Source organism: Puma concolor, chromosome B3 (genome assembly GCF_028749965.1).
Source record: "Puma concolor isolate L17-30 chromosome B3, mPumCon1.1.hap2, whole genome shotgun sequence".
Lineage (NCBI taxonomy): Eukaryota > Metazoa > Chordata > Mammalia > Carnivora > Felidae > Puma > Puma concolor.
In genome coordinates this window covers 13772717-13798853 of record NC_141672.1, presented here as the reverse complement: position 1 = coordinate 13798853, position 26137 = coordinate 13772717, and the positions used below count along the sequence as shown (strand labels likewise).

At 51.6% G+C, this 26137-nt stretch overlaps 1 protein-coding gene and 1 long non-coding RNA gene across 6 annotated transcripts in view; one reads left to right on the top strand and one right to left on the bottom strand.

Moving 5' to 3' along the window:
- Positions 1-26137, bottom strand: part of CCDC88C (coiled-coil and HOOK domain protein 88C) — a 131243-nt gene that overhangs the window by 55106 nt on the left and 50000 nt on the right. For 3 of the 4 annotated variants that reach the window (XM_086708997.1, XM_086708998.1, XM_086709000.1), the window contains exons 4-10: positions 22068-22137; positions 8085-8143; positions 6903-6986; positions 4198-4338; positions 3753-3937; positions 2938-3019; positions 2407-2565 (exon numbers count right to left, since the gene is read on the bottom strand). In XM_086708997.1, coding sequence (XP_086565123.1) covers positions 2407-2565; positions 2938-3019; positions 3753-3937; positions 4198-4338; positions 6903-6986; positions 8085-8143; positions 22068-22137 — 780 coding nt within the window. Of the gene's footprint in view, positions 1-2406; positions 2566-2937; positions 3020-3752; positions 3938-4197; positions 4339-6902; positions 6987-8084; positions 8144-14644; positions 15248-22067; positions 22138-26137 lie in introns of those variants that run through there. The other variant, XM_086708999.1, reaches the window with a different exon arrangement.
- LOC147579756 (uncharacterized) lies at positions 14792-21858 on the top strand. 2 transcript variants are annotated; one of them, XR_015252072.1, is made up of 3 exons: positions 14792-15098; positions 17151-17400; positions 21731-21858. It is a non-coding gene; the product is annotated as an uncharacterized LOC147579756 (long non-coding RNA). The 2 variants fall into 2 exon arrangements; XR_015252071.1 differs by lacking the exon at positions 21731-21858 and adding an exon at positions 19402-20157.

Sequence of the window (26137 nt, the reverse complement as noted above, 5' to 3'; positions counted from 1 at the left end):
AAGAAAAAAACTCCGGATACAATTGTTTCAGCAAATGCTCATCCACCACCACCCATGGGCCAGACACTGGTCCAGATGCTGAGCACATACCCACGAACAAAGCAGAGTCCCCGTTCTGGGGCCCATGCCACTGGGAGTCACGGAAGCTGCAGCAGAATGGACCCTGGGCAGCCCATCCAACCTCCCCAAGCTTAGCTCGTCCTCAGGGCTGCTTTGAGAAATGAATGAGAACACACAGATGTTGCTCAAGTAACACTCAGCAGCTTGCAGCCTTGTGGCCAGGAGAGGGAGGAAGCTCACCAGGCTGGAGATGGGCCCATCCTGGCTGATAAGAGGGTGTATGGGTCCCAGGTGGGCCCATCTGGCTGGCAGACTTCCACAGCCCATGGCATCCTGTTGCCCCTTCTGGTCCGTTCCCCACCTGGCAACCCAAAATGTGCTTTCTGAAATCCAAACCATGCCATGCCCCTCACTAAAACACTTCTGAAGATGCCATGCACCTTCCATGGCTGGAGTCTTTGGCCCCCTCCAGACAGCGAGAAAGGCTGATGTGACTACTTGAGATCTAAGGATGAGTGCCCAAGTGCTCCTGTCCACTGAACCCTGTCATCAGGGGCATCCCAGCACAGCAAGACTCATCCTCTCAATAGTGGCCTGGACTCCATGGACCACGCCCAATTCATCAGCCAGCCTGGGCGGCAAAGGGTCTGCAAACCCATGCGTGTCCCTGCCTGACCCAAAGTAAACACCTCAAGCAGACACATACCATTTCTCTTGTGGTGAATAAAAACTAAAGTAAAATTCAAGGCATTACCAAGCTCCCAGTAACTTTTCACTATGCAATTAATCAATATGAAAAATGTTGCTGTTACTACACAGAGGCATGAAATTTGAAAATTTGAGAAGTCTGAGAAAAGGGGGGTCCTGGGAGAAACCCTAAAAGTCGGGAAGCTCTGTGAATGCAGGGCACGCATCATCTGGGGTTTAGATCCCTAGCTGCTGGTGCAGGCCTTGGTACCACACAGGCGCTAAGTCACCGTGTCTGGATGACCGTGTGAGGCTGCCTGGACAGGGCCAGGGGTGCACACAGAGACAGAGACTGGATCCCGATGCCCACCTGCTCCATGGGACAGAACTGGGGTGAGATGTGGGAGCCACACTCTGCCTGTGATCCCATCTGGGGGCTGCGGAAGGCCTGCACTGTTTAGAAGGGGCTGCTGGGGCAGCACTCTGGGGAAATGTGCGGGACCCCCCCTGATTCTCTCAACTGTGGCATTTCTAGTAAGCGATAAAAGGCCTCGGTATATGCCCGTGTCCCAGAACCTGTCTGTGCTGGGGATTTATGCCTTTCAAATTCAGCGGGGCCAGTGGACCATTTCCAGGACAAAGCCAGAGGTGGTCTCCCATCCCCCACCTCTTGCACCCCAAAGCCACAGTACCAAAGGTGCCTTCTCTGCAGGAGGTAGGGCGTCACATTCCTCGGGGAACAGACACTTCTTGGGTAACAAATGGGCCCGGCACCACAGCCTTCCCCACCACCTCCCGTGGCCCGTGGGCAGGGCCTGCCTGTAGCAGCAGAGCGCGTCCGGGTGTTCAGCCAAACAGCCTTCCCCAAGCTGGCCTGCCAGCAGCATGGCTGGGAGAAGGATACCATGCCCCCCAGACCCATGTCTGTTCCCCTCAAAAGCCTCCTGAATGGCAACTGGAAATCTTTCTTACCAAACAAGCCCGGTTGGTACAGGCTGACATCCTGATTTCACCATCTCATTAAAACTACCTCCAGACCCCACCTTGGGATTGTTGATAGGGGCAAAGTCCCCAAATCCTTGGGAAAGTGGGTCCTGGAACCCGTGGCTGACATGAGGCAGTCAGGGTGAGCAGCTGAAGCACCGGTAACCCCACTTGGGTCTCGGTTTCCAGTCCCCCGTTAGCCCTGACGCCCTCCCCTGCATCCTCCCAGAACCTCGGGATCAGAGCGGGCTCCACGACTGAGGACTTCCTATGGGACTTGCCCGAGTGACAGGTATTTTTTGTCCTTCATCTGGAAAAACTCATGAAGTGGTATGATTATTTCTATTTTATGGACGAAGAAACTAATTCCCTGTAAGAGTTAGCCACAGAAACTGCAAGAAGTAGGAAAAAATAAATAAAAATCCACGAATTGAAGGTCATCACTGTGGCAGGAAGCAGGAAAAGGAAAAATCCTAAAAGGAGTCTGAGCTCTTCATTACAGAACCACGTTCCCTCCCCTCCCTCACCCATGTGACACCTCTAGGTGGGTAAGGAGCTGAGGGAGGGAGCCTCCTGGGCCCACAGACAGGCTGAGGTGCAGGGAAAGCCTCGCCGTGGAGATCTCACAGCTCCCTTTCCCGGCCGGCGCGGACGTGTTCTGGAAGGTGGGCTCACCTCCATGCGCGCCTTGTAGAAGTCCACGTCGTGCAGCTTCTCCCTGCAGCGCACGAGCTCCATCTCCAGCCTCTCCACGCGGTTCGCCTTCTCCCTCAGGGAGTCCAGCTCGTCGCGATAGGCACGGGCAGACCGGGCGTCAGCCGCCAGCTGGATGTTCTGGGGGGTGGGAAAAGGCAGGGGAAGCCAGCTTAGGGCCCCCCCTCCGGGGAGGGGAGAGGGGCCCAAGTCCCTGCAGTGCAGCCTTTCCGGGACATCCCAGGAGAAGCCGGGTCCGGGGGGCCCGGCAGGTCAGTGTGCAGGCCCCTGCGTGGGGTCCCCCCACAGGCTGTCACGAAGACACAGGGTCGTCCCCCCACAGCAGTTCTCAGGACAGCTGGCTGTCAGGCAGCATCACTCTGAGCAGACAGAAACAGAGGCCTTTGCCGGAAGCTCCTGATGCTGTTTTCCTGAGCCTCTGGGCCACAGTCACTGTGGAGTCTCAGCCACCACCACCTCCTCCAGGACACACGCACAGGCCCTCCCGCTCACCTCTTGCTTGGCCTTCTGAAGCTCTAGCACCAGCTGGTCCACCTCATGCCTGGTGTCCACAAGCTGCTCCGTCTTCTCCTCCCTGGGGGCGATGTGGAGGAACGGAGCTGAGGAGCGTCCTCAGCCAGCACCCCGAGCGGCCCCCCACCTCATGAGACCACAGCAGGGAGCGGGACGGCGGCTTCTGGGAGGGAGGAGGGCAGTGTGCGTACGGGGCTTACAAAAATGTTCCTGACTCGCATTCTCTTCTGCTTTTAACTTTTCAAAGCCTGCTCTCAAACTCCACCCACCAGACACTGGGTTTCCCTGTGAGGGTGCGGGGCAGGGGGAGAGGTAAGGAGGCTCCCGCCACAGGTGCACTCCCCACCGCCAGGCAAGCAGGCTGTGAGGGGGAGGAGGGCAGCTCCCCAGACGGGGCACAGGGACATTCTCCTGCTGCAGGAAAAGAGGCGACAACAGGTTCACCGGATGGCGGGGTGGGGTGGCGGCGTGGGGGTGGGGTGGGGTTGCATCCTCCCTCTAGCCAAGAAAACATGCCAGTAGGTGATCAGTCCTGCCCCAAACTGGACAAGTGTGGACAAGAGGCTATCTGCAGACCATCTGTAACCCGGGCCGGTTGGAGCCCTAAAGATCTGGTAGAACCCCTCCCCGTGCAGGCCCGGACAGGGAGGGGACTAGTCCACGTTCAAACAGCGAGCGAGCCCGGGGCAGCAGGCTCTGGGGCCCGGGTCAGAGGGCTCCGGTTGGCCGCACCACACGACAGACCACCCGAAAGCAGAAAGACAGCCCAGCCCGGGGGCCCCTGCAGGACTCACAGCTCCTGTCTCACACGGCGCAGCCTGGCCTTGGTGTCCGCCAGCTCCACGGCCAGGTGCTGCTTGTCCTCGCTGGAGAGGCTGCTGGTGGGGCTGGGGGTGGACTCGGCGCTGGAGGACCTGAGCGGGCTAGGCGGGTGCTGCGCCTGCAGGTAGTCCCGCTCCTGCGTCAGGTCCACGATCAGCTGCGGCAGGGCGGGGGGGGGGGGGGGGGGGGGGGGGGGGGAAGAGCAGTCGCACCAGTGCGCCCCGCGCCCTGGCCCAACCATCGACAAAGAGAAAGCAAGAGCAGAGGCCGGGTGTGGGGGAGAAACCATGAGGGAGGTGGCTCGAGTTTGTAGGAAGAGCTGGAATATTCGGTGGGACAAGGAGTGCGTGAATGGGGGCTGGGCCCCGAGCTCGGCGTTTCTACAGACTTCTCCCGCAGGTGTGTGCGGCCACGCACCTCCGTGCACTCGTCACGCTCATCTATGAGCCTCCTGAGGTGAAACACCATGTTCCTCGAGAGGGCCTCCAGCTCCTCCGGGGCCACGTCCGGGAGTTCCAGCCACTGCAGGTCAAACACGTTCTCCTGGTTGTGGGTCACCTGTGGGCACACAGGCAGGCGCTGCAGAGGCCGGCAGGGGCATCCGCCTCCCCGCGCTAGGCCGGGCGGCGGGGTCGTGGCTGACACGTCCCACTGACATTATCAACCCGTCACTGACACATCTACTGCACCAAGGGGGCCTCATGAGTAAGTGCAAACTCCCTTCACCCAAACTCTGGTGCAAAACACTCCTGCTTTCAACACCGGCTCAGAGAACACCTGGAGTCTTAGATTTTTTTTTAATGTTTATTTTTGAGAGAGAGAGAGACAGAGTATGAGCAGGGGAGAGGCAGAGAGAGAGGGAAACACAGAATCCGAAGCAGGCTCTAGGCTCCAAGCTGTCAGCACAGAGGCCAACATGGGGCTCAAACTCAGGAACCATGAGATCATGACCTGGGCCGAAGTCACACGCTTAGCTTAACCGACTAAACCACCCAGGCGGGCCAAGCACCTAGATTCTTTAATGCCAGAAAGCTCTCCTACAATACAGTATTTCCCTAAACAGTCCTCAGATATGGTTGTTGTAAGCTGTCAATTTACAACTCAAGAAAGGGAAGCCTCAGGGGCTAGGAGGGTCCCTCAGGAGGGGGACCCTGTGTTACTACTTCAAATCCAATGTGAATACGGCAAATGTTACATAAAAGTTTTATGTCAGAATGTGGGGCACATAACAATCTTATTTCGGGGGAAGATATTTCATAATCTAAAACAATTTTCAGTAATCCTGAATCTCATTCCGCATGTAAAATCATCTGGTTTTTCCCTTTCCGCCAGGTGTGAGCGGAGACCCACAGCGATGTCCGCACACAGCAGCCTCTCCATGGATTGTGACAGTCTGACCTTCTCACCACCCCCCGGCCCCAGACCTACCAAGGGGGCAGATGATCTATTTGGAGCACCTGATAGCTCAGTTTGGGAAGTGAAGTATTCACGTACTCAGGCCTCAACAAGGGAAAACAGAAAGAAGCCAGAGCTGTCCGCTCAGTGAGGCGCACCAAAAGAAGTTCTTAAATTTTTCAGAGCAGTAAACAGAAACAGAAGATAGTTGAACAAAACAAAAGACAGGGCCCTTTAGTTTCTCAAAAGGCCTTTCTTACCTCTCCCCTCCTGACAAAGGAAAAGCTAAGATTCAGCTGATCCTGAGGAATCAGGAGAACCTTATCCCATGGTACAGGGTACCTTAAACTCTCAGAACTGGGAGCACAGGCTGGATGGGTGCTAGGTCTGCCCACAGAGGAGAAAAGGGGAGCAGGGGCTCAACCCCAGGGCACATCAGTCACCCTAACCCTAACCCTCATCCCCTAGTTCTGACTCAGCAGGCCTCTTGTGGGGTCTGGACACTGAACGTTTAAGCAGCACCTAACTAATTGTGAAGCCCAGTCCCCACAGCCAGCCACCAAATGACATGCATGCAAGACTCCTTTTTGGCCACATTTGACCTTCTCTTTCTCTGATATTCTGCTGTCTGAGCAGGAAAGGTGGTCAGTGGCAAAAAACAAACAAACAAACACTGCTGGCCTCAAGGACCCAGTCCCCAGATAAATACAATTTTCAAATTAAAAGCAGAATGGTTCTCAGGCTAACAGCTGGTCTGCCCCTGATAAAGGTGGTTGAGAATATCTGTGACACTACTGACTTTCCCTGATGGACCCCCTACCGGCCAAGAACTGCATCTGTCTCCTGCTTCAAATCCCACCTCAGAACTCATGCCCCCAACGCCCTGACAGTGCCCTGGGCAGCTGTGGAAGCCCGGGAGCCCAGGAGCAGCCTGTCCCTGGTGCCAGCAGCGGGAGCTCTGCCTTCACTGACCCTGTCAGTTATATACCTGCTCCTACGAGCTCCTGGTTATGTCTTTTATATTTAATACATCTGTCCAATTACACTGAAGGCTGAACCTTAAGTCCTGAGGTAATTGAAGAATTGTGGTGTAAGGGTGGGGTGGAGATCAGGGAAGAAAATTTTCAGGTGAGCACCTGCCTCTCTCTACAGGCTCATTTTCCAGGGAAACCCCCTCCCACCAAGGTCAATGGCAGAGAGGCTGCTCTCAGTGCAGAGCCCTCCTGACCCCATCCCGGATGCTGGGTCTCTGGAGACAGCCCTCTGGGACTTGCTGGTTTTTAACTTCCCAAGTGGTGGTGGCTTGTCTCTCTGCCATGTTACTGACAAAAGCAGAGAATCTCTTTCTATAAAGATCAACCATTCAAAACAGGGTGACATTTGCCAGAATACATTTTCAGGGTCTGTAAATCAAATTCTGAGCCTAAATCACTTGACAGCTCTTAAAAATAGTCTGAGTCCATATTAGGCAAGAAGAGGAGGCAAAAGATGACTTGATTGAGGGCTTAAAAAAATTTTTTTTTTATTTTTACCCCATTTTATTTTAGCTCGCTGATGGTTACCTTTCCAAATAGAATACATTTGTCTGTGGTGTCTGAAACCTAAGATCAGCAAGAACATTGATGGGTGACATATTCTTCAAACTTTTCACCGGTGGAGACTGCCCATCTCCTGGCCACCACAGGAGCAGCGGTCCACAGCCACACCCCACGAAGCCACACACCTACCTCCTGTATATGGGCCACGATCCCGGCTTGGGTCTCAATGTCCAGCTGTTTGATTCTTTCAATAAATTCCTCTTTCCTCTCACACTGTGGAGGGTTACAGGTGTTAATGGAAGGATTCTGTGAGGGCAACCTGGGGCCACCACGCTACAGAAGTACAAACTATCCACCCAAGCCCTGGCTTTCTCCTTTATACCCGAGAATGCTCTTGTCCCCTTACCAGCCCTTACACTGAGGTTTCTCTAGAAGTTGCTCTGACTACCTAGATCAGACCTATAGCAGATTTTTAAAAAGCACATCCCAGGCTGAAAACACTGAAATCTGCACTTTATTATTTTAAGTAGGTTTCATGTCCAGTGTGGGGTTTGGACTCAGAACCCTGAGATCAAGACCTGAGCTGATATCAAGAGTCAAATGCTTAAACCACTGAGCCACCCAGGAGCCCCTGAAATGTGCACTTTGGACAATCTCTCCAGATGATTCCTAAACCGGTAAAGAACAAGAACACCTGGTCTAGGCCAGGGGCTGGCAAACTTCATTGGTAAAAGGCCAGATGGTTTAAAAAAAAAAAAAAAAAAAAATTCTCAGACCCAGTGGGCCACGCCCCACAGATAATATGTAAAGGAATCAGCATGGCCGTGTTCCCATAAAACTTCATTTACAAAAATAGGTGGCAGGTTGGGGCGCCTGGGTGGCGCAGTCGGTTAAGCATCCGACTTCAGCCAGGTCACGATCTCGCAGTCCGGGAGTTCGAGCCCCGCGTCAGACTCTGGGCTGATGGCTCGGAGCCTGGAGCCTGTTTCCGATTCTGTGTCTCCCTCTCTCTCTGCCCCTCCCCCGTTCATGCTCTGCCTCTCTCTGTCCCAAAAATAAATAAATGTTGAAAAAAAAAAAAAAATAGGTGGCAGGTCAATTTGGCCCCCAGGCTGCAGTCTACTGATCTTGTTCTAGATGTTCCCATACGGGGCAGTCTACTCATGGCGTCTTGGTCCATGGGATCCCCACCTGCTCTCTTGCACAGGGTGCTCTGTGTGAGAAATCAGTGCCATCCAAGATGGTGGCCACTGTCTCTCAGGCAACCAATGGTTTCACTCCCACCTCAATTCAGGGGGCGTTTGATCCGCACAACTCCAAACACAAGATGGCTAAGAGCAGGCCCTCCCCACTGCATGCCCGGATCCCTACCTGGACGGCACAGCCCAGGACCAGCAGCAGCACCTTCTTTATTTCTTCCATGCTCTTCCCTAAACCAAAAGAGCAAGATAAATGTAACTAAGCTCAACTGTTCATAAAATTTCACCACTGATCTGCATGTGCTGTAGGGGAGGCGGGGGTGGAGGGGATCAAGCTAGAAAGCTAGAGAAAAAGTACTCTTTCAACCCAGCGATATCCATGTAGGTGTGCACAGTCCATCTGTTTTCTATGTATGGGTTTATTTTTCTGAACCAAATGAGAATTCCATATATGACTATTTGTGGCCCTTTTCCATTCAGATAGCATAAATATCCTCTCATGATAACGAAGGAACTTCAGAACCAGCAGCTCTTTTCAGTGTGTGGGAAGCAAAGTAGAATGGGAGAGAGTAATCCCCACGGGAAATACGGAGTCCTCCAAAACACGGCCGTATGCAACTTTACTTTTCCACGATGCAAAGAACGTCCAGGAGCCAGAGAAACAAACCGCCACACTCACAGCCTGGCTTCACATTATGGACTGTTTATGCATCGGTTCGGTCCCCCCCCCCCACACACACATTCGACTAGAATACTCGAAAGCAAATTCCTAACATACATGCGGCATTTTTGATGGTCTCATCTTTACTTTGTACAAAGACCACAAACTTATTCAACCAATCTTCTTGGAGAGGTTCAAGTTTTTGATACTCTAATCTAAATAATGTGATAGAGAACATCTTAGTGGCTAATTCTTTATGCACATACTTACATCTTTCATTTAAAAAAAATTTCTTTAAAGTTTATTTTGGGGGGGGGGAGGGAGAGAATCCCAAACAGCTATGATGCTGTCAGTATGGAGCCTGACGCGGGGCTCGATCTCATTTTTTTATGAAATTTATTGTCAAATTGGTTTCCATACAACACCCAGTGCTCATCCCAACAGGTGCCCTCCATCAGCTGAAAAATTCCACAGGATTCTCCCTTTCTCATTATATCCTCTTCTGTTTGGGGGAAAAGGGACATGCCACATATAGCCTGGTTTTCTTGACAGACTTACCAGCATAAGCTCACCCTGTGCAAAAATGGCCCCAGGTATCCCCAACACCTGCTAGGATAAACAAACCAAACCTGGGTCCCAGGAACTAGTGTGGTTCATTCCAGGTCCCTGGGTGTAAGGTGGGTGTGGAGTGACGTGCGATCTTGTCCTAATATTTCTCAACGGAAAAGTGTCTCAAAATAGCTTTTCCCTGACATCGTGGTGGAGTCTCAGATGTGGGGGCTGGACATTTGTTCAGCCAAAACCGAACACCCCTTCCTACCTTCCAGCCTGAAGGTGGGCAGGAGGGGCTGGCGAGCTGGACCACAGGGACCCTTCCGAGCACTCAGATTCCACAGTCTTAACACACTTAGCTTTGATGGCACTGAACATCACTGTACTGGGCTAAGGCCCTTCTCTTTGCTAGTAAGGTGCACAACTTCATCAGTGTTTGAAATGGGAACATTTTCAGACTTTCATACTTTTTTTTTTTTTTTTTTTTTTTTTTACTAGAGGCCTTTTACTTGTCCCAAGAGTCTATCTAATCCATAGACATAAATAAATAGATGGCCACAATGACTCACTTCTCTGTTAAAGCTGAACTGATGATCAATCACAATTTTAGTGTCGATTACAAGGAAATGCCCACCTGAATATTAAAAGCCTACCATCAGTCTCACCAAAATCTTTCCCTGGCCACAGTGCTGCATCCAGCCCAGGTGACCACCCTCACCTCTGTCCCCAGACACCCAGCCAGTGGCCCTCATACACCTTTGGTGGATAGAACAGGTACAGACCCCTCCCAGCCATTGCCAGTGATTCACCACCTGTCATGGGCCATGAGCCCGGCATATAACCGGAAGGGACACACAGGAGGAAAGCATTCGCAAGGTCTCCTGTTAGCCCGGATGGAAGTCAGAGTTCACACGGAGAATCTTTACATACTGTGTTCACAGCGAAGGCCCCAAAGGCCCTCATTATATCGTACACTAGAATAATTTAAACAGCCCCAATGATCCATCTTCCTGGCTCGCAACAGATGAGCAAACTAAACGTGGGAACAAGCACTGAACACGCCCACTGCCAGTAGCAGGAGCACAAGCCAGTGACTGCAAGGAAAAGACCAGAAACCCTATGTACACACACACCAAGGCCTCAAAACTACATTCTGTGGCTATTCAAACAACAAAGGGTTCTGTTCCCTCAGCACCCAGCACTTACACACCTTGACAACTATGAGTCATTCATTCATTCACTCACTCACACCTATTAGAAAAGTATGCAATTCCTGTTTTGCTAAGTCTTGGAACAGAGTAGGGGGGAAAGGTTTTAAAGGGACAGAGTTTTAGAAAAATTCTCATGGAAAAAAAGTATTTAAAATAAACTTTTTGGTAATGAACAGGGTACCAGGAAAATCACCCCTGCCCTCATTCAAATGAACCAGTGCTGTGCTCATTCTCACCAGGCTAAGTGAATACAAACATTTGCTTATAATAAATGCATCCTGGGGCGCCTGGGTGGCTCAGTCAGTTGAGCATCTGACTTTGGCTCAGGTCATGATCTCACAGTTCGTGGGTTCAAGCCCCACATCGGGCTCTGTGCTGACAGCTCGGAGCCTGGAGCCTGCTTTGGATTCTGTGTCTCCCTCTCTCTCTCTGCCCCCTCCCCCATTCATGCTCTCTCTCAAAAACAAAACCCATTCTGAAAAATTAAAAAATAAATAAATGCATCCTGTGATTTTTACCCTTACACAGATTCCTGTGAAGTTAAAAAAGTATATGGAAATAAAAAATGGAAGAATACAAGTTCCCTCATTTCTCCTGGGAAGCTGATGCCAAATTTCTCTCAGGATTTCAACAGTAAGGCAAACTACTGCTATTTTCATAAATCTGCCAGATTGTAGGTTTTGAATAGTTTCAAAACATACCCGAAGACTCTGTACTGGGTCCCTGCCAATAAGACTGGCTCAGTGACACACTTAAGCAGGCCAAGAAGAAATAAACCTGCAGGCAACTCCCTCCCAAGCACTCCCAGGGGTGGAGGCTCGCTGAGAACAGAACCAGAATCAACACAGTCCTCTGAGCTCAGACCAGGACCAGCAATTTTAAAAAACTGATAAATGCTACGGAAACCCAGAGGAAGGACATCTAGTTTGCAGTAAGGATCAGGCAAGGTTTCCTGAGGAAATGACCCCTGAGCTGAGACCCAAGGATGATGAGGGATGTGGGACGCAGGTGAACCAGGGCTCAGGCACAGGGATCAGCATGTGCAGAGGCCCAGAGGTAAGGGAACATGGCGTCTGTCAAATTACGAATGCTTTGTGGTTACGGGTGGGTCTTCAGAGTGAGAAATGGGGGCAGGGTATGAAGCGATGTTCATTTCTCTACTGAGTGAGTCACAGGCAACCAAGGGGGGAGGGTCAAAAACATCCGACACCCTCTGCGTCTACCCACAACCCCAGGGGGAATCCCACGACAGCCTGAGCTAATGGCTGAATCTAAGAAAAACCTTCCTTTACTACCTGCCTCCTACAGTCCTGACACAGAGAAACTCACACCAGCCTTTCTTAGCAGAAACAAAATACATCAACATATGCTGATCTAAGCTATACATAAAGTTAGATGTTTGTAGCAACCTGCTTCCAAAACAGAAGGGAAACTATCTGATATTGCATGTGTGTGAGGGTAGACAAAAGATAGAAGTAGATAGGCAGTAGGTAGATAGAAATGGGGTTTGTTTTTTTTTTTAGTAAGTTCATTTATTTCTGAGACAGCATGCAAGCGAGCAAGCGAGCAGGGGAGGTATAGAGAGAGAGAGAGAGAGAATCTGAGCAGGCTCTGCACTATCAGCACAGAGCCCAACATGGGGCTGGATCCCACGAACCATGCGATCATGGCCTGAGCCGAAATCAAGAGGCAGACTCTTAACCAACTGAGACACCCAGGTGCCCTTCGAAGTGTAGTTTGATAATTAAAGTACATGAACCTCTAAAATGGGGAGGCAGAGCTAGATCAGGGCTGGAAAATCCCCTTTCTAATCTCCTGTCTGTGGTACATGGGGCTCGTCAATATCAACACCTTGTTAAGCAGCCTGGAAAGAGGCCTCAGAATCCCTCTGAAAAGAGCACTGGACAGCACCTGCCAATCAACCGAAGTTGACACATGAAACAAAATCTGTCTTCCGTGCCTGGTACGTGATCTCTAGGGTCCTTTTTGGGTCCACTCTGAGTCTCCAAGATGCAGCCCTCTGAATGTTCCCACTTTCTGGTCTCTAGATATGGAAAATAAACCTTGTCATTGATAAATGGTCACTTAGGTATGAAGGTGGGGATTTAGGCAAAGGAATGCTAACAGTCCCCTCTAAGACGGAGCCCCTCCTGCACACCCTCTGCTCTGTTGAGTGCTCAGAAGGCACCGTGACTGCCTGCAAAGACAGCGTCAGAGAAAGGCAGTGACACTGACTCCTCAGTCTTGCTCACTCAGCTCTCCACAACCACCGGGGCCCAGGATCAGCAAACTGCCAGCCAGGCTGAGGGTTTAACCCTCACCACCTGGAAAATGGACCCTTTCAGGTTAATTCTGCCCCCGCCCCACCCCGTGCCCTTCATGCCTATGGGCCATTACTGCACTTTCAGTAAAACACACAGTCATCTGATTTAACCCCAAAGGACAGCATTATCTCCACTTTACAAACAAGAACAGGTCCAGACCAGCAGAGTCACAGAACTAAGATTTGGTCCTGGGCTGTTCACCACCTGCTTTGCCCTAACTCCCTATCATCCCTTTGCCCCCTGAAACAGTCATTACTGAGGGTTACAGCTCCTTTCAGAACAGAACTCTATCTGACCCAAATGCCACAGTGCAGGCATTTAACCAGTGCCTGCTGACTGAGCGAGTGACATTAACAGTTAACACTGAGTCCCTGGGTAGAACATAGAGAACAATTTCAGTTTCCTTCCCTGCTGGGATGGAGACTATGCATTTGTATGTACCTATTTGTTCTTAATAATTCTCTATACCGCTCTCCTCTGCTGTGTGTTAGAGTCAATCACTAACTGTGTTTCCCCCTGGTTTCTTGTTTAACAAAAAATTTTTTTTGAAAAAGTGAGAGTGCTCGAGCAGGGAAGAGGGGCAGAGGGAGGCTGGGGAGAGAGACAGAGGGAGAGAGAATCTTAAGCAGGCCCACGGCCAGTGCTCAGCCCAATGTGAGGCTTGATCTCACGACCCTGAGATCATGACCTGAGCCAAAATCAAGTCAGATGCTCAATCGAGTGAGCAACCCAGGCACCCCTCCGTGCTTTCTTATTTAAAAAACCATTATTTCCTACGGATGATTATGGGGCTGTCTCACTGACTTGAAAGTAATGCTGTGCTGAACGTGACCCATGTGTATGTCTCTTCAACGTCTAATGACATCCTGAGACTCACTCACAAGAGCACAGCTCTGTGGGCCCTCCGGAGGACCCGGCTTGCATCAAAACCAGCAGTTTATTATCATTTGAACAGTCAGGGTCACCTTCTGCAGGCACTGCCGAGGAACAGAATGGATGGGGAGTTCCTGGTGGGTGGGCACATGAGGACATCCCCCACATACCTGTCTCGGTGCATACGGTCTGAAGCAGGCATCTCCACATAATACCTCACTGGCTGAAGGGCGACTCCTAGGAAGCCCTCACCTAGCTTTTTTACACCCAGAACATTACCAAACGGGGCCCCTACCAGGCAGGAACATAACCAGGCACTCCACTGTTTATTCAGTTACTGAACAAATGGTTATCACAGGTGGGCTTTGGCAGGCACCAAGTCGCATGTCAGTGCAAACGGTGCAGGAGCCTCCCACGCACCCCCCCCCCCTCCGCCGACCAGCGGCCCCCTGATCCCAGCATCAGTGCACCCCCCGATCCAGCCTGCCACCGACCCCCGGATCCCCCAGCACCGCCAGGTGTGGGCAACAAGAGGCATCTGCCCAGCAACAGAGGCAGCTGCTCCCAGATTGGGGATAACACTTTGAAACAGCCACCCCAAGCCCCTCAGACAGCATGCCCAACAGAAAGGACTCCCTGCCTGTCCCCCCCTCCCCCCGACCCAGGCCACAGCAGGGGAAAGCTAATTCTCCCTAGCACCGAACAATTACAGATCAGAAAAGCAAAATGCAGAGGCGCCTGGGTGGCTTAGTCAGTTAAGCGTCGACTTCAGCTCAGGTCACGATCTCGCGGTCCGTGAGTTCGAGCCCCGCGTCGGGCTCTGGGCTGATGGCTCAGAGCCTGGAGCCTGCTTCCGATTCTGTGTCTCCCTCTCTCTCTGTCCCTCCCCTGCTCACAGTCTGTCTCTCTCTCAAAGTAAACAAACATTAACAAAAAGAAGAAGAAGAAAAGCAGAATCTGACCACAAGAACTCAGCTTGAGACCCAGCATCTGCACTGGTCGCAGGCGAGAGGGTGCCACAGGCAGGAGATGATGCGAGGAAGAGAAGGGTTCCTTCCCACCACCAGGCAGAAAACTCAAAGCCCAACTACTATCAGTGACCATAAACAACCTTTCACAAACAACATCTCGTCCCTCCTCCTTGGACAGCCACGGCCACAGGGAACAGTGCTGCTGGAAGCCATGGCGTGGTTACCACAGCCAGGGAGCCGTCTCTGTGTACAGACCATCGCTAAGAAGTTTACTCAACAAAGGCTGGTATCCAGGCAGATCCCAGGGCTGTTCCGAAGGCCAGCATTTGGCTGCGCTCTAACACCCGCCTGTGCCTCGTGTTAACCAAGCTTTTCACGTTCCTGGAAAAGCAAAGTGCTGGCTTTCAGCTCAAGTGTCCAGCAACCCCCACGTTCTAGATGGACCAAAAGACTCCTTTCCAGATCCAGCAAGCAGCACAGGAGCAAAGCAGCAGGCCGTAGCCTCGCCATTTGCAACCGCACTTGGATGCTTTTCTGAGCCTGCTCCCTCCAGGACAGAACGGGGAGTGTCACCAGGATCCAAATGGCTACAAGGTTGGTTATCCTTTGCTCACTTACTTCTTCCCTCTTTGTCTAAACAACCTGAGGTTTGGGGCCCCTGGGTGGCTCAGTCGGTTAAGCGTCCGACTCTTGATTTCGGCTCAGATCACGATCTCACAGTTCGTGGGATCGAGCACCATGTTGGGCTTTGTGCTGACAGGCAGTGCCTTCTTGGAATTCTCTCTCCCTCTCTCTCTCCGCCCCTCCCTCCCTCACACTCTCAAAATAAACAAACATAAGAAAAAATAAAGAACCTGAGGTTTTTGTAAATACAAAAATAAAAATATGTGCACACAAGAACAAAATTACAATGAGGAAGAAATGAAAAAAAAAAAAAATAAGGTTAAGAGAAGTAACACCAGAAATCTCCCTTTAACCCCCAATGGTGGACGCTTGCCACCAGGTCACCCGGCAAGCGGCGGCATTAGGGAGGGCAGAACAGCAGGGAGATGGCGGGGGAGGGAAGCCAGCCCTCGAGATCTTTAAGAGAACACTCACTGGGGCAAGAAGACTGTTCCTAACAAACCTAGCTCCGGGCCCTCTTCCCGGGCTGCCGGGGTGCAGGGAGCAAGCCACAGGCACACAGCCCACACAGGCTCCCTGCTAGTCTGCAGAAGGCAGAGCTGTGCCGTGTGGACTAGGAGGCAAGGCTTCCACGGGGTCTGAAAAGCACTTTGGGGATGCCTTTGACAGGAGAGCAAGCAAACACTGCGAGGGTTAAATATTGATCCCAGGAGTTTCCCTCCGGCCTTTGAAAAGTAAACTTCGGCTGTGACAGAGACTTCCTCCTAGTGTCCTGAGGACAGATGCCCCTCATGGGATTCCCAACACAGTTCCACTCCTGTGAGCTTCTCCCTCCCAGGACACCTTTCCTCTCTGCTGCTCTGCCACACACAGCCTCCTCCAGGAGGTCTTCCTGGCCTGCCTGGCAGAATTCATCATCTGCTCTGCATTTTATGGAAAGCACACATATGTCACTTCTCACCCTGGAAAAGATCTAGCAGTTACCAACGTGGTCTTCCTATCCTCCCTCCCCCAACACGGACTGGGGGCTTCTTGAGCAAAAACAGCCTCCTTGTTTCCAGGGGCCCTGGACCCAGCGTGGTGGGCGTCTGACAATGAAAGCTGGAAGAGAGGGTCGGGCTCAACTTCTCTGTGGGCCTCTGGCCAAGGGGTAGCCTACTCAAAAAAGCAAGGGTGCAGGGCCATTCTAGTCTTCTATGGGGGCGGGGGAGGGGCAGAAATTGGCCCTTTGGTTTCCTCCGTCAGAACGGAGGCCTGCATGAGCTGGGAGGAAGCTACAGCACCTGTAGGCACAGAATGCTCCCACTCATCAAGGTGCTTTCTCGGTCACTAGAAGCCCTTCAGTGAGCACCAGAATAGGGAGAAAACAGAAGACCAATGGCCAGCCCACTGAATAGCAATTAATGGAATCCCCAAGACTATCCTCAAGTGTTCCAGCTGTATTCACAGACACCACTCTGTAGGATATGGGGACAGCCCCTCCACAGACCCGGGTATCTTGCCTTGTGTTTAAAATCCACGCAGCACTGGGCTGAAGGATGATGGTGGCCACTCCCCGATGACCCACGTATATATCCATCTGCAGAACTTAACAGTGACAAATGCGTCTCTTACCTACGGGGCCATCAAGCCATATGCTTCTGAAGGAGTTCCCTCTCCTCTCTGAGCTGGGCTTCCCAACTTAACATGGCTCCCTTCCTTCCACTCTAAGCATCTGAGGTGGGATCAGCCATTTACAAGTCAGAAAACCACTACTGCACTTGGATACAAACCTTGGAAGACAAACAATGCTCTCTTCCAGCATGACTGCTGAATGAGTCATCGGAGAAATTAATTTGCTACCACCTTGGCTTCTGTCAGACGAATCTAGTCTTTTTTTGTGTGGCCCGGTGACAGGCCTGGCTGCTGAGAAAGCAGAGCTTGAGGGGACCAGGGAGCTGGTCCAGGTTTGACCAAAAACCTTCCCTCGTTTCACAGATAAAGCAGACATCATCACCTCTTGGTTGTCATGACTTCTTGCAGAACAGACTCTGAGAAACCATGTAAATGTCCCTAATGGATGCACAGCTGGCAAGCTGGTGGGGTGAGGGCAGTTTCCAGCACATCATCTCCAGTCTCGCGGAGCCACACACACATGGTGTTGGGCAGAGATGGACTTCCACTTGACCCCGACCACTGACATCTGACCTTTTGCATCTGTGAGAGCATGTGCTTAACACTTGTCAGCTGCACTTGCTTGAAGGAAGGGAAGTGGGGACAGGAGGAGATAAAGGTAGGTCTCTGGCAGGCATGCTTTCTTTACTGAGCACCTACTATGGGCCAGGTACTGCTGTGGACACTTGGGATAGATGGGCGGCAGTAAGAAGAAAAAACCCAAAGATTCCTGTCCTCATGAGAAATTACATCCTGGGGGTGGGGGTGGGTAAGCAACGCAACAGAGATGAAAAAATAAATGATACCGGAGGGTGATAAATACTGGGAAAGGGGGAGGCAGAGCAGGATGAGGGGACTGGCCTGGGGACAGAGGGGGTCAGGAGGGGCACTTGAGCAAAGACTTGTGTCTGGGAAAAGCGTGCCAGGCAGTGGGAACAGCCACTGCGCAGACCCTAGCGCCAGGAGGGAAGGGGCAAGAAAGTAACACAACCTGACTGGCGTGTATCTAAGAGGACCAGGGGCTGTGCTTAGGACAGACTACCAGGGACAAGGACAGAGCCAGGCAGGTGTCACAAAGCCACTCTGGCACGCAGCCAGGTGGGAGATCAGGGTGGCCACGTGGCAAGAGGAGAGAAGACCTCAGGTGCTGCGAAGGCACAGCCGAGGTATCTGCCTGACAAACAAGTGTGGGTGAGAGAGGTCAGGATTTAGCCAACTAGAAACAAAACAAAGGGACACCCTACAACACCCAGCCCTGGGAGCCACCAGAACAAGGTGGGAGCCACCAGGGCAAGGCTTTCCTGCTCACAGCCATCATGTAAAAGTGAGCAAGGGGCTCAGGGCAGAGTCCTGCGAGACCCCAGCCGGGCTCCAACAAGTGGGGTCCACAGTAATGAGGTACTGGACAGACGCTTCCCAAGGGACTGGCACCCAGGTGACAGACAGCTGCACAACATTGTGCCATTAAAGAGAAAATCCAGAGTGGCAATTCAAGCTAAAGAAGAGAGAATGAGGATTTGGGGCCAGAGGGGCAGGTACTGCAGAGAGATTTTTTTTTAAGTTTGTTTATTTTGAGAGAGGGAGTGAGAACATAAGTGGGGGCAGAGGGGGAGATAGAGAAGGAGAGAGAGAATCCCAAGCAGGCTCTGCACTACCACTGCAGAGCCCAATGTGGGGCTCAAACTCATCAACTGAACCATGAGATTACGACCTGAGCCGAAAATCAAGAGTCGGACACTTAACTGATGGAGCCACCCAGGCACCCCACCGCAGAGAGATTTTAACAACAGTTTAAAGTATATGAAGTTCTTTGGGGCAACTGGGTGGCTATTGGTTGAGCGTCAACTCTTGGGTTTTGGCTCCAATCATGAGCATGGAGCCTGCTTATGATTCATTGTCTCTCTCCCTCCCTCTTTCTCTCTCTGCCCCTCTCCCTGGCTTGCACTTGCTCGGAAGGAAGGAAGGAAGGAAGGAAGGAAGGAAGGAAGGAAGGAAGGGAGAGAGAGAAAGAGAGAAAAAAGAGAGAGAGAGAGAGAGAGAGAGAGAGAGAAAGAAAGAAAGAAAGAAAGAAAAGAAATAAAAGGAAAGAAAGAAGAGAAAGAAAAGAAAAGAAAAGAAAGAGAGAGAAGTTCTTGCAGTTACTGAGCAGTTCTCGAATCCCACCCAAGGCAGAAAAAAGAGAACATCCTTTTGTCTGACGGGCGCAGGCACAGCAGGTCAGACACACAGAAAAAAATCTCATAACAGAAGTCATGTTGGGGTCAGAGCAAGGGGACAAAGGTTTGGTGTCTCAGGATGGGTGTCACTGGGACTGGATGCTCTGTTGGGTTCTGTCCCGCCCGTGGCCCCTGGCTCCACTGAGACGCATTTGCCAAAAAAATAGTAACAACAACCCCAAACTGTGATGTGTTATAAATAACGGTACAGTGTCAACGTGAGCCGAAAAGAGCACAGGCATCTTCCTACGACATGCGAGGAGGAGTAAAAAGACAGCGCTCCGCTCACCTTCCAAACCCACTTCCAGGCCACCACCCAAAACAGAAAGCAACTTTGTGCTTTATTCAAAAACAAACCCCAAATGCTTCACTCATCTATTTTTTTTTTTTTTAATTGAAAACAGACAACACCATTCCAAAAATAGGCCTCTGCATCTTCTTGCCAACCTTCTCTCTTCCCGGAGGCCCCCTGGGACTTCCGTCAAAACCTACCCAAGCGTGTGCCCAGCTCCCAGCTCCCGGCCAGGCCGCTGGCGCCATGATGAGCCAGAACCCGTCTCTGTGCGCGGCCCGCAAAAACCCCGCCTGGGGGCCCTCCGGGCTTGTCACGAGGCCCACGCTCAAGGTCTCTTTCCAACCTCTCCTTGAGAGCTGGGGACACAACCTTTTGAGTGACATGTACGGATTCTTTTCGGTGCTGGAGACAATCCACGCACCTGTCAGTTGGAAAGCAGCTTCCCCACAACGTTCTATACCTGAACTATGGCAAAGGTCACATGACTCTATACGATTATGGCAGAGAGTCACCCCACAGTATACTCAGAACGGGTGAATTTTATGGGATGCAAACTATACCTCAATAAAGCCGTCTCAAGAAAAAGTCAGCGTCCACCTCACCTGGATGTTTCTGTTCAGCACTGGACCTGAAGTGGGGGCCTGTGTTGTCTCTACATGTGGACAGCCTCTTGGCCCCTGTGGTTCAGAGGCTGGAACAGAGACTCTGCCGAGGGGGAGGCTGGGGCCAGGGTTCCAGGGTGAGGAGGAACCTGGTGAAGGTGCTTCCAGGGGACAGGCTTCCCGCCAGCAGCAGGAAGAGAGGACACTGACAGGGAAAAGAAAGGGCACCCAGAGGAAGGTGGGTGAGCTACACAGCACGCCAGGGTGATGGGGGGGCTGGGTGGGGGAGTGGGAGGAGTTTCATGTTAGATTGAGCCATCTGCCACTGCCAGTTTTGTAGGTCAAAACGGCTGAACACTGGCCCAACCTCACATGTCCGTGTGTGCTATGGATGGGGAGTTCAGACTCCGGGGTCTGCTTACAGGCTGAGTGACCGAGGGCTCATCACTTAAACTCTACGGGCCTGCATCTTCTCACCTATAAACAGGATGGCACAGCCACACCCCGGAAGCACACTTTGATTTCCACGTTTTAATACATACACAACGCCCAGCACATGGCAGGCTCACCAAGGGCTCAAGGAGGGAGCATCCTTCTTTCCTGCTCCCCCACCCACCTCTTCGCCTTATGTGGCCGCCTCCAGAGCAGGCGGAAGAGCAGAATGAAGCTTGCACGGCCAGCCTCCCACAGGCGTCTCTCTTCCCTTGTAAGACCAGTCCCCGAATATGTCAGGACAGTTCTGCTTGGCGAAGGAGACCCCCACTTTCCTGATGTTACTACAGAAATACGAGAGCGCCGACTGTCCCTGGGGCCCAGGGCTGTGGCTGGCATCCTCTATGTGGGGGAACCAGGAAATCAAACCAAAAGACGAACGGCCCAAAGGCAGAGCCGGGGGCAAAGTGAACCAAAGGCCCTGGTTACCGACACACCCAGTGGGTAAGGGTGTTCGCTGCCAGGAGCCACCAGGTGGGCCTGGGTGGCCTCTGCAAAGCCATCATGCAAGGCCGTGAGTGCTCATGGCCAGCTGTGCTAAAGACTATGGGAGGTCATGTGGAGAAAAGGCACATGCACCACCCAGCTGGGGCCCAGGAGGACACTCGCCAGGAGCAAAGTGATCTGATGCTCAGCTGCCCCCGACGTGGTGCCCCCAGATGCTGCTGCAGCTGAGGGCCACGGCGCCAAAATACAACTTCTCTACAAGAAGTGTCCTGGGCTGGTCACTCGGTGTACTCTTCCTTCAGTCTGCAGGCAACTTTAGCTAATGTCATATAGGCAGGAGCAAGGACAGCCAGACTCCAGTGGGAGCAGGGTGAGAGGAGATGCTGCAGAGGAAAGCTTCGGTTCCTTTTGTAGAAGCCTCTACTGTGTGGGGTCCTTCCTGCATTCCTGGACCCTCACCTGTTTCTAGGAGGCCAGAGACCTACGCTAGCCAAGTGTCTGCTGGAACAGGTCCCAGCCAGCTAGTGCATTGTCCTTGGGGCCGGTGAGCTGATGTCCATGAGCCATGGGTGCAGGTCAAGGCACACAACTGTGGCAGGGAAGAAATCCATCAGCCTGTTTAACTCTCCCGGTGAGTTAGCTGGGCAGGTATGAATTAAGCTCTGATTTTCTGCAATGGAGGACATTTCATTCAGTCTTTCAAAGGCACACCGAGTGTCCAAGCCTGGGACTTAGAAACCTTGCCCTCTCGGGCTCCATAGACCCGTGGGAGGTATGAAAACACATACAAAACAGGACATGCCGGAGAGATACACCACAGTGTGAATCAAAGTGTAGTACAATCCAGCGGAAGGGACATTCGTTCACTCAAAAGGTTCTTAACTTTCTTGCCAATAGATACCACAATACCATGACGGTGTGGCTTCCAAATTTACTAAGGAGAGACCCCCAGCAAGTCTGGCCTACGATTCAGGCGCCTAAGCCTGACAAAGCAGTGGCCTCGCCTGCCTCCACACTTGCATATGAGGGGTTGGGAGGGCTCATTCTTAAGGGGGGAAAAAAACGTGCTCTTGGCTTAATGCCTCAGAGTAATAAACCACCCTTTAAAATCGCACCAAAATGATCACGTGTTGTCACTGTGGTGGCTCTGAGCTGGCAGCCAGAGCTCTGTCTCCAGCAGCTGCTCAGAGCCGATGGCACTGCCCGGGCACCGCAGGGGGCAGCTTCCACTCACCAGACAGCGGGTCTTTGCCAATCATCAAAACATTGGGCAAATTCATTACGATCAGCTGCTGGAGAACTTCCTACAGAAACAAAGGGGAAAAGATACCGTTAAGAACAGGAAACAAAAATAAAGAATGATTAAGAAAATTACAGTTTATCAAGTCACTGGACGAAACGTGCGGCCGTTGAACGGTAACTATGAAGGATCCTATAGAATAGGAAGGAATATTTACAATACAAATAAATGTGAAAAGTCAAAGTTAATTATACTTCAGCCTTGCTCATGAACAAATAAAAGTCATGCTTGCATCTGTACAGGGACCTCGGGAAAAAGATCTACTGCATGCTAGGATAGAGGATTAGGTGTAAGCTTCTTTTTAAGAGATGTCTTTATTTTTATTTTATGGTCTGTTCATGCAATTAAAAAAAAGTACAGAGTAAAGATTACAGAGATGCTTCTGAGTCCCCACGACCTGATGATTCAGGATCCTAGCATTCAGTAGGCCTTTGGTATAAGCTGTAAATGAGGCGACTTCTCTCCTTTACGACACTGGCTTCCCTGGGAGAGGGGATAAATCACAGCTAATCTGCACCGTTAGAGGCAGCGCGCGGAAATGAGCCGCCTTCTGGCCCTCACACCAAGGGGCTTTGAAAGGAGGCCCAGGCACCAGCCATCAGTCATGGCCCTGTGTCTGGGGTCTTTAACAAGCTCCCCCTGGGAGTGTGCCGGCTCCGACCCACCGCTCATGTTGCCCAAAGCACTTCTCAGGGCAGGTCTGCCTCCCCTGCGCAGATGTACCTGGTTTTTCACAAATCAGAAGATAAAAGTCTAATTTTACAGAAGACCAGTAAGGGGATAGGTTTCTTAGGTATTCTTGGTCCTTACAAAAGTGGTCACTATAGAAACTTCACCAACAAAGCTCCTCTTAGGCCTTTTTAAAAATGTTTCCAGTGAGACAGCTTTTTTTCCAGAGTCACTCTATTGCACAACACGAGGGTCTCTGTATTCTGTATACTGCCAGCTAGCACTGATGGAGACAAGAGGGACAATCACACAATGCCCTAATCCCACAGGGTCCAGCTGAACACCCCAGAATGATGTCCAAATCATCAGATTAGAGTGAGAGCCTTGGCAGGCATGCCTGAAGAGGCCAACACCTTCAAAAAACATATAAAGTGATTTTATCTCCCCCTCACTGTTTCTATGGCTCCTGTCCACACCAGAACTTGGGAGGAGTGGATGTGGACCCAAACACACTGGGCCCCTCCCCACTCGATGATGGGGTCACAGGTCACCACATCAGAGATCCTCATGTTTTCTCGAACACGTCTTAGTTGTAAATACCTGTGCTGGACAGAAGTGTGAACCGTGTAGCAGCCTCAGCCCGCCTTCAGGGCTTGAAAGAAGTCCACACACACACACACACACACACACACACACACACACGCACGGTCTCTTAATTGAATGCACTCACCCCAAAGGATTCCACAGTCCCACCCTGGGGCAAAACACACATCAACAGTAAAATCAGCAAAATCCACTTTCCAGCTTGCTCATCCAGCAAAAGGAAGGACTCCAGGCCAGATTAGCCCATTCTGGCACGGAGTCCCTGCTCTGCCCCAACGGTAAACTCAAGTGCGCAGCCCAACTTCTGGAGGATTTACTTGTTATCACTGTCCAACCAGTATAGTCCCTTTTGGAGTCTTGGCTGGTTTCGCCCTGCCACCGTCCAGGAGTCTGGAGTGCTAGCACTATTATCGGGGTGCTTACGTTTATAAGAGATACAGAACATGAAAGCGTCTTGAAGGACTCTGAAATGACGCAAAGTGGTATTTCTATGCTAACGATGAGCTCAGCAGAAGACTGCTGGGAGCATTGCTCGGAAATATTGCTAGAACACCCACATACTCCCCTTCCAAAGCAGCATGTTTAACTTTGTCTAATCAGTACTAATTTTCCCACAAGAAATAGGTCATTTGTGCAATCAAGAAGTAATGCTTTATGAACAGAAGATATCTTTTATTTGTTCCTTTCAAAACACACTGTGGGTCTCCCAAGATCGAATCCTGGGGCCCAAAGCACTCCTGAGACATTAACCATCTCCCCACCCCCACCCCACCCCCGCCAAGGACTACCAATCACATTTTCAGCAAAAGCAGGCTTCAAGATAGAAGCAGCAAGGTCAGAGAAATACAGCGTGAGACACAAATTAACTTCAAATGTTCTAGTAACCGTCTTAAAAAAAGATTTTTTAAAAAGGTGTATTTATATGAAAATATCCTAATAATGCCTTAAGATAATATATATCCAAAATATTATTTCACCACATAATTAACATAAAATCATGAATGAGATACTTTACATTCTCTTTTCATACTATGGTCTCTGGTCTCAAAGCCCATCTCAATTTGGATGCTAAATTCTCACTGGAAACACCTGATCTGCAAAAGTAGCTTCACACACCCCAAGATGTTCCAAACACACTTAAAAAAGTTTTTCTAAATAACTGAATCAAGTATCAGTTTTTAAATTTAACTTTCACTTCCTCAGTCACACTAGCCACATCTGGAGGCCCCAACAGCCCCATGTGGCCAGCAGCTGTCACACTCCCCGACACCAGTGACAAGGGGACTCAGCAGAGATCAGTCCCTGAGGAAAGCCGTGTCTCCTGGTCCCCTCGGGGTGGCAGGGCCTCCAAGGCGACAGGCCAGGCCCTCCATCTAGTGGGGACGTGAGGTGGTTGCTGACGAGGAGGCCCTCCCGCCTGGTACTCAGAACAGAAAGCCACTGTGGAGGCCGCAGCTGACACTGGCCGGCTCAGCAGGCACCTGGTCACACCCTGGCTGGCTGCGTGGGGTGGGCAAGAGCCAGGACAGAGAACACTAGCCCAGTGGTGTGCTCTGAGCAGCCCTCAAATGTGCCAGCAAGCCCTCCTGGCACCAGCCAGGCCTTTGCAAAAAGCAGAAGCAAAGGCCAATGCCACATCCCGAGGCAATGATGAAGGACAAGGGCAGCCTCTGTCTGGTCACCCCATCCGTGTGGCCTGATGGGCAGGAGGGAAGAGTCAGGGTCAGGGTGCAGCCTTCCTGAGACCCCACCCTTTGGAGGGACTGGGGTGGGGTAAGGGTTAAATACCGAGATCCAGGGTGGATTCTGTACCTCTTCCTTCTCCTCCCCATACCCCCTCTAAGTTTGTTCCCAGATCCTAATAGAAGATGCAAGGGGGATCCCAGATGCTCCTTTTCATAAATGAAGCTGCCCTAATTGTGTCCTGGAAGGATCCCATGGGTAACTGCTGTAAACAAATTCAAGGAAAAGTCACAAGAAGGGATGAAAGGAGGGTGGGTGTTGCGGGCAGCAGAGGCAGGGCAAGTGCTCTGTAATGTAAAAAGGGGACAGAACCTAGGGGACACCAACCAGCGAGGCTGCCAGTCCAGGAGCGAGAATCTCATCCTAATTCCGAAGCTCCTCCCAGGGCTGTGAGCCCTACAGGCTAGGGGAGAATGGGACAGGGCGGGGACACTCCCCTGGAAGCGTCTGTCACCCCAGTTGCTGGGGGTTGGGGGCTGCATCTGTGTTTGCACATGGTGTCTGTCAACAAGCCTAGAGACTCACCCACCCTCGGATTCCAGCTTCCGGATTCCAGCGGCAGCGGCCACCGGAGGTGACCCAGGGCCCGTGGCCTGGCTCTCAGAAGTCACCAGTGGGGAGAAGTTCTAAGAACAGAACCAGGAAGCTGAGTGCAAGGAAAAGGCTTCCTTCCCATCAGAATCCTCTCCTGACAAGTACAAATGTACTCGGTGGGGGGAAACCACGGGATGCGGGAGCCCCATTCTGGGCTCCAGTTAATGGGGTGCTGGTAGTGACAGTAAGACGATGGGAGGATGGGGATGAACAGATTCCAGAGGCACCTGGATACACACACAATGCACAACTAAGCAAGCAGCCACTGTGGACCACACTGCAGCACCCAGGGGCACGGCTTCACTGCCCGTGGCCAAACACTGGTCCTGCTGGTCTGTGAGTCTACCTCGGGGCCCAGGTGGCAATTCGGGCTGGCTCCACAGTGTCACGCTGCA